At 39.5% G+C, this 9,714-nt stretch overlaps 2 protein-coding genes across 3 annotated transcripts; both read left to right on the top strand.

Annotated features, from left to right (window-relative positions):
• The first annotated feature begins 128 nt into the window (after positions 1-128).
• tpgs1 (tubulin polyglutamylase complex subunit 1) lies at positions 129-2,632 on the top strand. 2 transcript variants are annotated; one of them, XM_037796200.1, is made up of 3 exons: positions 129-531; positions 1,362-1,483; positions 1,520-2,632. In XM_037796200.1, exons 1-3 carry the CDS (start codon positions 170-172, stop codon positions 2,041-2,043), a joined length of 1,008 nt encoding a protein of 335 aa, XP_037652128.1. In that variant the 5' UTR covers positions 129-169; the 3' UTR covers positions 2,044-2,632. The 2 variants fall into 2 exon arrangements, with proteins under 2 accessions (XP_037652128.1, XP_037652127.1); XM_037796199.1 differs by having other exon boundaries at positions 1,362-2,632.
• Positions 2,633-3,335: 703 nt separating this feature from the next.
• Positions 3,336-7,790, top strand: LOC119504262 (protein ANTAGONIST OF LIKE HETEROCHROMATIN PROTEIN 1). Its single transcript, XM_037796298.1, has 4 exons — positions 3,336-3,841; positions 5,573-6,121; positions 6,211-6,371; positions 7,188-7,790. The coding sequence occupies exons 1-4, from the start codon at positions 3,677-3,679 to the stop codon at positions 7,618-7,620; spliced, it is 1,308 nt and encodes a 435-aa protein (XP_037652226.1). The 5' UTR covers positions 3,336-3,676; the 3' UTR covers positions 7,621-7,790.
• Positions 7,791-9,714: the final 1,924 nt, after the last annotated feature.

Below are 9,714 nucleotides of genomic sequence, written 5' to 3'. Positions count from 1 at the left end.
AATTTCAGCTTTCAGCTGTTAAATCATCGGATCATTTTGCCACGTTTTCCTGCGATGTGAGTCACCAATTAAAACTGATATATAAACTGCTCCATTTCCGGTCTGCTGTCGACCGGGTATAACATCACTTCCGCTGCCGTTGCTGTGATACGTGACGTCATCATCAGCTATGGCAGACAAGGAGAAGCGCCGGTCCGGTGCTGGAGCTACTCCTCCTTCAGGGCAGCCGGAGGGGGTTAAATCAGCCGCCACCAGGTCAGACAGCGAACGGGAGTTCCTGTCTCAGCTCGGCGTCGGAGAGCTGCTCCGCGGGGCCATCCTGAAGATGGTGGAGGCCAGATCAGACGACCCCATCGGGTTCCTAGCGGACCACTTCTGTAACCTGTCCTCCGTCTCAGAGACCGGCTCAGCTGGATGCGGCGACGCGGATCAGCATCACTCCATCAACGGGCCGCTGAGCGCAGGCGCGCTGGAGCAGCAGCATCTCAACCGGGCGCTGTGGCACCTGCGGCTGGCTCACCACTCCCAGAGGTCCCGGCACATTACACACATTCACCATCCTAAACTAAACCCCTTTTGACATCACCTTTTATCCTAATTTTGAATTATTAATTATACATTTTTCCTGTTATTCTAATGGCTACTATGATCAAACCCTCATATATTCATTCATTGTGCTAACCTTAGACATTGGTGTGTGTGTGTTCACAAAGATTAATTGAACTGGCATCACACAGTGGAACAGCAAATGTTTTTTTTCTCACCAATTCCTTTTATTTTTACTTTTATTATTTATTTTTTTTAATATATTTTTATATAAAATTATGATTTCAGATCCAGAAATGCCATTATTCCACATGGAGGGGGTTATTTGTTTTTGTGTATTTGCATATTATGTATATTTGTATGTATGCAGGCTACGCTAATATGTGTCTCCTAGTTTTTTTAGAGACTTTATTTTGTATTATTAATCTGAATCTGCAAAGTAACCAAAGTTATAAAATAAATGTAGTGGAGTAAAAAGTACAATATTTCCCTCTGAGATTGGAGTGGAAGTACAAAGCGACAGAAAATGGAAATACTCCAGTAAAGTACAAGTACCTTAAAATTGTACTTACGTAAATGTACTTTCCACCACTGTTAAAGGATCAGTTCACCCAAATTACAAAAGAACATATTTTCTCAATTACCTCAGGAGATATCTAGTCGTACAGGTAGTACTGGTCTTATTTGACCAGGTTTTGAGATATTTGTATCCGAGATCAATGGAATTTAATTTGTTCATTGATAAATGACGTTTCACCTTCTCAGAGAAACCAATGATTTACTTTCTTTTATCCCATTTCTCATTTTAAACCCAGATCCGCCTTCAGCAACAACGTCCGTGTGGCCTACGACCTTTTGAGCCTCACTGGGCCCCGTAGACGTCCAGGTGAGGCTCCAGAATGCCCCGATGGCTCCTGCACCGGCAGCCCGACAGAAGGAGGAGGAGGAGGAGGAGGAGGAGGAGTAGGAGGAGGAGGAGTGAGAGGAGGCCTCTACACGCAGACTCTGGAGTGCCTGTGCAGCGAGGGTGGAGTCCCCGCCTCCACATCCGCCCCGCTCCTCCGACGCCTCCTCTGCCAAGACCACGAGGCCGTCCCTTACGACGTCTTCCGTCACGGTGTGCTCACGTGTGCAGTTTTCTCAGACTACATCCGGCAGGCTCAGAGGCTTTACGCTGAAGTGTGCTGCCCGGACGAAGGGCCTGCCTCGCGGGCCCTCTGCCTGGCCGTGCTGGGGACCTTAAAGGAAGCCCTGGAAACCTCCCAAGGCTGTGAGGCAAACTGCTGCGTCAATGCCAACACTAAAGCTAACTCCTGTCTGGAGGCTAATGTGAAGGCTATACGCTACCTGGAGGCCAGCGCCAAGATCTCTCCATACAAGCTGGGTCATGCCATGGAGGGAGCACAGACACGGGGCCCGGGCGGTAACATGGACGCAAAGGAGTTTGAGAACGCAGCGGCAGAACTCTTTATCACTCGAGTGAAAGTTGTGTCATAATGTCTCATAATTTATGAATGTACAACAATCTAAAGTATATCCTAAAGTAAATAAATGACCTTGTGTGCACCTCCTCTTACCTCTAACCTGCACTCACACTTATTACCTCCTCTCAAGAATGACACTAAACCCTATAATTCCATTGTTTGGAAGATAACACTAATTGTAAAACCTATTGTTTTTGATGTCTGTTATTGAACTTATTAAAGTGGAAGAGATGAGATATCGACATCTGCTGTGCTGTGTGAAGGACAAGGAGTTCCTCTAAATGTATTCCTTGAGATCAGTATCGATCCTTCCATTATTGTTCAGCCGTTTGCAATGAAATGCTCAGATTAGAAAGTAACACTCTACTGATCTACACCCAATGCAATCTAATACAACAACCCTGTAATGCTTTTGTTGTTGAGAGGGATGTTGATTAGGAACTCTGTCGTTTGTGATGCTGTTTGTATTGCATTATATTTAAGTGTTTCTATTGTTTTGTTAACCATTTTAGAAACTGTTTGACAGGAGCCAATCCAGATGACGGCATTGTAGCAGGAAACATTTTGGGGAATAAACGTGGAATGTTCCTTTATTTCACTTATTTATTTGAATTTTTTATCTCATGTCTCATGAAGAAAGCGCCCCCATCACACATTTACAAACACTGACAAATCGGAGCAAAGAAAGAACTTTACAGACAGATTTAAAGGTGGGAGAAACGAAGATGAGAGCGATAATAAATAAATAAAATAGCTTTTAATTCTCTTCTCCTTACCTTGGACTCCCTGATGCATGTGCGAGCCCTCAGAAAAGGTCCAGGGAAAAAGACCAAGGAAGACAAAATTCGTCCCCATCAATAGTCTTGAAAGGAGGAGAAGATTGAGACTGAGCAGAACCTCAGCTCCTCAAGAAAAAAAGATTTCACGACTTCAGAGAGCTTAACAAGAGCAAGGCACTGAAGGTCATAAGAGAATTAAAGCATTTAATTGTTCCTGATTTGTAGGTCAGAAGATGTCTTGACATCCAAACTAAAACTGGGATAAATTATATAATTATATAAAATATATAATTCTGACAACGTAATCATCACATATAACATATCTAATAGTAACATTTAACAGTAAGTAAAATATATATAAGAATAATCTAATAATAATAACAACAACATTTCTGGGGACTTTTAAAGAAGCAATTTATGCAAAATACATTCATTTATTAAAAGATATTTAGCAAGGCAATGACTTCTCATGTTATAACAAAACGTGATATTCAAATGTTTTCAGTAGTTTTATGCTTTCATGGTTTTTCATTTTAAATTTCAATTATTTGACAAATGATTTCATTTAATTAATGAACACAATATAATTAATGAAATGTGAAATTTTACGATATTCCATAAAAATAAGATATATTTTAGGCTAATATATGGGAATACTGGGTATTTTAATAATGATTTATATATATATATTTTAAGTCCTGCAGCAACTAGTTTCCGCCACTGAGAGGCAGCAGCACCGCTCTGGTTCACAGTCTGACACGAACAAGAAGAAACCGGAAGTCCAGTAGTTTACAGTTTATGGTGAAGTAACAGTAGCTGTTACCTGCATCATAACTTAATGCATTGCGTGCTGCCTGCAGGTTTCTAATGGAGGAAGAGGAGCAGCTGCGGTCCTTCATGTTCCTGATGACTTACATGCTGCTGAAGCGGAGGAGAGACTTAAACAACGCCAACATCCAGAGACGCGATGAGATCCAGAGACGCATCAGACACAGACAGTACTTCTTCCAGAGACAGAGGAGGATGCTCATGGTCAGTCCATCCACCCTCTGTCGGGCTCACTTTATATATATCACAATATAATCACCATCATATAGCCTATAGAAATAATGCTAAATAAATATCACAATATAATCACTATCATATAGCCTATAGAAATAATGCTAAATAAATATCACAATATAATAACCATCATATAGCCTATAGAAATAATGCTAAATAAATATCACAATATAATAACCATCATATAGCCTATAGAAATAATGCTAAATAAATATCACAATATAATCGCCATCATATAGCCTATAGAAATAATGCTAAATAAATATCACAATATAATCACTATCATATAGCCTATAGAAATAATGCTAAATAAATATCACAATATAATAACCATCATATAGCCTATAGAAATAATGCTAAATAAATATCACAATATAATCGCCATCATATAGCCTATAGAAATAATGCTAAATAAATATCACAATATAATAACCATCATATAGCCTATAGAAATAATGCTAAATAAATATCACAATATAATAACCATCATATAGCCTATAGAAATAATGCTAAATAAATATCACAATATAATCACTATCATATAGCCTATAGAAATAATGCTAAATAAATATCACAATATAATCACTATCATATAGCCTATAGAAATAATGCTAAATAAATATCACAATATAATAACCATCATATAGCCTATAGAAATAATGCTAAATAAATATCACAATATAATCACTATCATATAGCCTATAGAAATAATGCTAAATAAATATCACAATATAATAACCATCATATAGCCTATAGAAATAATGCTAAATAAATATCACAATATAATCACTATCATATAGCCTATAGAAATAATGCCATAGCCTATATTACTCATCCTAATAACTGTGCTCCCTGCAAACCCCACAGGTACTTTTTGTAATATTTCATAGGTGCTTTATTCTGTCTGTCATTCCAATTTTTCAAGACTTTGTCCAATCAGTTTGTTCCTTCATGACTTCACATCATTGTTTTCTGTTTTAGGGTGTTTTACATATAGTCCTTTTTTTAAATGAACCATCAGTAATAATAATAATCACACAGGTAGAGCTGAAACAATCAACAGAAAATTCATCTTCAACAATTTTGATAATAAGATAAAATAAGATATTCCTTTATTAATCTTGCAGTGGGGAAATTTGCAGTGTACAGAAGCAAAGGGGATAGTGCAAAAAACAAGATGCATCAGCTAACACAGTAAAAAAAAAAGAGCTAAACAAAGTGTACAAAATATGAACCATTTAAATAGAAGGAAGTATAAAAATAGGAGCAGTATATACAGTATTGACAATAAACAGACTATTAACATAATTGCACAAGTGGAAAATTATATTTCACAGTGAGAATGAAATGAAATTCCACCTGAAAATATTGCACAGTATGAATTACGCCTGAGTATTAATAATGATAATGATATTGCACAGTCATTATACAGTATAGTGCAGTTATTGTCAGTTTTTGGTGTGTAAGTGTAAGTGGTCAGCTGGGAGCATTTAATTGTTTGAGTAAAATGCTAAATATTCACCTTTTCTTGTTTCCCAAAATGTCTGGAGTTATATTTAATAATTTTAAATCCTATAAGTATCTTGTGTTTTTGAAATGTTGGTCTGGCAAAACAAGTTATTTGAAGATGTCACCTTGGGAAATGTGTCAGGATTTTTTTTTTACCATTTTTTTTACTATTTTTGATCTTCTTCTCCCCAGATGATGATAGCAGGAGGTATACGCTCCAACGTCCGCATCCGTACGCGACCCTGGACCACCACTCAGAGCACCGATTGGTGGGAGCGCGTGGTTATGACAGAATTCCAGCCGTCTGATTGGCTGGATAAGTTTCGCATGAGCCGGGAGACGTTCTTCTACCTCTGTGACAAGCTGAGGCCCCGTCTGGCTCGCCAGGACACCAGCTTCCGCCTGGCGCTGCCGGTGGAGAAGCGTGTAGCGGTGGCTCTGTGGCGCCTGGCGTCGAACATCGAATACCGCACCATCAGCACCCTGTTTGGCGTGGGGAAGTCCACCGTGTGCAGGTGCGTTAGGGACATGTGTCACGCCATCGTGGCGCTCCTCAGCTCCATCTACCTGCGGCCCCCCAGTGAGCAGGAGCTGGAGGATTCAGCCCAGCTCTTCCTGTCCAATTGGGGCTTCCCTCATTGCGTCGCTGCCATAGCAACACTCCACACAGCCATCATCACCCCATCAAACAACGCGTCAGACTACGCCAACCCCGCTGGCTGGCTCTCAGTGCTGTCTCAGGTAGAGGATGCACCGCTATATGATACTGACAATACATTGCTACGCTAGTCGCCAGATTTTGACTACTTTCTGTGTCTTTGGTGTTTGAGGTGGCTGTTAGTGGCCGTGGGCAGTTCTGGGATGTATGTGCCAGTTTCCCAGGTGGGACGGACCCAGCTGACATCTTCCAGAACTCCTCGCTGTGGGCCACAGCTGCAGACGGCGGACTGTCTCCTGCCCCGCCGACTACTTTCATGGGAAAACCACTCAGGTAAAGTTTAAGTCAACAGCATGACGGTTGAGTCAGGATCCAATCCAGTACTAGGTAGGTCACATTTTTCAGGCATTTAAAGGTGCAGTGTGTAGGATTTGGCAGCATCTAGTGAAGTGGTTGCAGATTGCAACCAACTGAGTACCCCTCCGCTCACTCCTCTCTTTCCAAGACTGCGATAACGTGAGCCGAGTGCTGTTCGCCTCACTCAGAGGCCATCTTTACCATAATTACCATTGTTCTATCAGGTCTTTGGATGTTTTAACTGCATACTTTTCTAAAGCAGGACGCGGCTGTTTAGAAGAGAGTGAAGGCTCTGTGAATATAACTTGTGTTCAGTTCTTCAGCGTGCCCTTATCCTGTGAGATTTTTTTTAAGTTTATATCTTAAAACAATAATCTAAACTTTAAAAATAACAATTTCATTTAGTTTTCTGCAGAGAAATAAATGAAATCCTGAGATATAGACCAACTGTGTATATTTTTTAAAAGTTGTCTTTCACCCCTTAAAATCAAGAAGGCCTGGTGACCCCTCGTGAAGCTTTGGCGACCCCCGATGGGGGTCGGGACCCCCAGGTTGGGAACGAGTGATATATCTCATACATGCCGTCTTTTTTAGCATTATACATTTAAGGCCATTAACACACTATACAGCCTGAGTATAACCTGACTTTTTTGGGCCATGAGAATCTGCAGTGATTTGTGTAAATCGGATCAACACACATGTTATAGTGTCCAGAGGTTTATGAATCGAATCTCAGACCAGTTAATGCTTGAATATTCAATTGAATATTCACTATTATTGTGTTGTGTCTAGGTATGTGCTGCTGGGGGAGGCCTGCTACCCTCTCCAGAGCTGGCTGATGAAGGCCTATCCTGAGGAAAAGAGCTGTAGGGCCAGCCACACATCGTTGATGGAGCCACAGCGGCTCTTCAATCGGCGGCTCAGCAGAGCGCTGCGTGTGTCTGAGGAGGCGCTGCTGAGGCTGAGGGCACGCTGGCAGTGTCTGAGCAAGAGGAACGACTGCGGACTGGACGTGGTGCCAACCATGATTCTGGCGTGCTGCATTCTGCACAACGTGTGCGAGTCTCACGGGGACGCCTTCAAGGCGGAGTGGCAGGTTGAGGTGGCCGCGGCAGAGAGCCCTCAGCCAAGCCACAAGCAGCTCCCCTCAGCCAGCATGGAGCAAAGTCATGCTGAGGAGGTCCGACACCTCTTCTGCGACTATTTTGATGAGCAAAATAATTGAAAAATCTTCCTGCACACAAAGACTGATATTGAAGTCCTCGTAATCATTTGTATTTGTATTACAGGGCTGCAACTAACGGTTATTTTCATTGCCGATTAATCTATCGATTATTTTCTTGATTAATCGATTAATTGTTTGGTCTATAAAATGTCCGAAAATGGTGAAAAATGTCCATCAGTGTTTCCCAAAGCACAAGATGACGTCCTCAAATGTCTTGTTTTGTCCACAACTCAAAGATATTCAGTTTACTGTCATAGAGGAGTAAAGAAACCAGAAAATATTCACATTTTAGAAGCTGGAATCAGAGAATTTTTACTTTATTTCTTAAAAACTTACTCAAACCGATTATCAAAATAGTTGGTGATTAATTTAATAGTTGACAACTAATCAATTCATCGTTGCAGCTCTAATATTACAGCATATTTTTAGCCACACAGTGCAGTGGTTGTTAACATGTGTTTTTATGCTAACTGTAACCAGGCGTGTTAAAGCGTGGCGATGTTAGCATTGATATCAAACCATAGTTGAACCTAAATGAACCGGAGATGGACAAAGTAAAGCGGACTAAAAATAAGTCAATGTAGACCTCAAATCAAGTCTCAGGTTTCCTGAAATCATAATATATCCATTGAGAAAACATTTTAGGCAGAAACAGTCTTTACTTTGGTGCTTCAATCTGGCCAGTCTTCACATGTTTTTCCCCACAAGTAGTGGGAAGGATCTAATAACAGCAAAAAAAAAATGTCCCCATTTTTTTTCAACTGTTTTCTATTGTGTAATAAGCATTGCAGTCTGAAGGGGCTACTATCATGGCTAAATACTTTTTCTATTTATCATGACATTGCTCTTTCATTTTGTTTTGTACATTTTTATGTAGTGCATCATTACATAAAGACTCCAGTTTTTTTAAAGTAAGTTTATTGTATATGGTTTCATCTTATCTTTGATTATGTTTGTTTGTAACCAGTGTGTAATGTACACATTTGTTGCACAGGTATGTAAAAGAAATTGTGTAAAAGCATCACAGTCTGAAGGGGTTACTATCATGGCTATTGACTTTTTGTATTTATCATGACACTGTTCATTTTTTACGTTATGCAGTGCATCATTGCATAACGATTACAGCCTTGTTTAAAGTAAGTTTATTGTATATGGTTTCATCTGATCTTTTATTCTATTTGTTTGAAACCAGCGTGTTTACGTAAAGAAAAAAAATATATGTGTATATATATATATATGTGTGTGTATATATATATATATTAGGGCTGTGTTTTGGTAAGAACCTGGCGATGAGATACGTATCATGATACAAGGGTTTATGATTCAATATATTGCGATATATTCCGATACTGTAAGCAAGGCGATATATTGCTATTATTTTAATCTAACGATAGGAAAACTGTCATAGTATAAAGAACACACCGCCATATTTATAAAATCTGAGTAAAAAAAGTTGGGTTTTTTTTATGCAATCCGTGGTATCTGCATCACAGTCCCTGTAAAATCCAACATCATAGCACTACTTTGAGAGGACACATACACTGAGAGGACGTATATCTTTGCAAATGAAATGAAGTATTGACTGAGATAATCTTTGCATTTAGATGTTTAAAGGTCCCATATCGTGCTCATTTTCAGGTTCATACTTGTATTTTGTGTTTCTACTAGAACATGTTTACATGCTCTAATGTTAAAAAAAGATTATTTTACTCATACTGTCTGCCTGACTATACCTGTATTCACCCTCTGTCTGAAACGCTCCGTTTTAGTGCATTTCAACGGAATTGCAACGGAATTGCTTTGCTAGGCAACAGTTTGGGTCCATGTTTACTTCCTGTCAGCTGATGTTATTCACATACACTGCAACAGGAAATAAACTGGGACACATTTAGAATGTTTATGTTTAAAACCATGTAATGGTCTAAATATATTGTATATTTGTGACATCACAAATGGACAGAAATCCTAACGGCTTGTTTAAAACGCACAATTTCTGAATACGGGCTGTGTGTAATCCTCTGTATATTGAGCGTTTTTATAGTTTAACAGTATTTATAAAGCACTTAAACCTGCTTTATAATGTTAAAACATGAA

This window comes from Sebastes umbrosus, chromosome 16 (assembly GCF_015220745.1).
Source record: "Sebastes umbrosus isolate fSebUmb1 chromosome 16, fSebUmb1.pri, whole genome shotgun sequence".
Taxonomy (NCBI): Eukaryota; Metazoa; Chordata; class Actinopteri; order Perciformes; family Sebastidae; genus Sebastes; species Sebastes umbrosus.
This window is presented reverse-complemented; position numbering and strand designations above follow the sequence as displayed.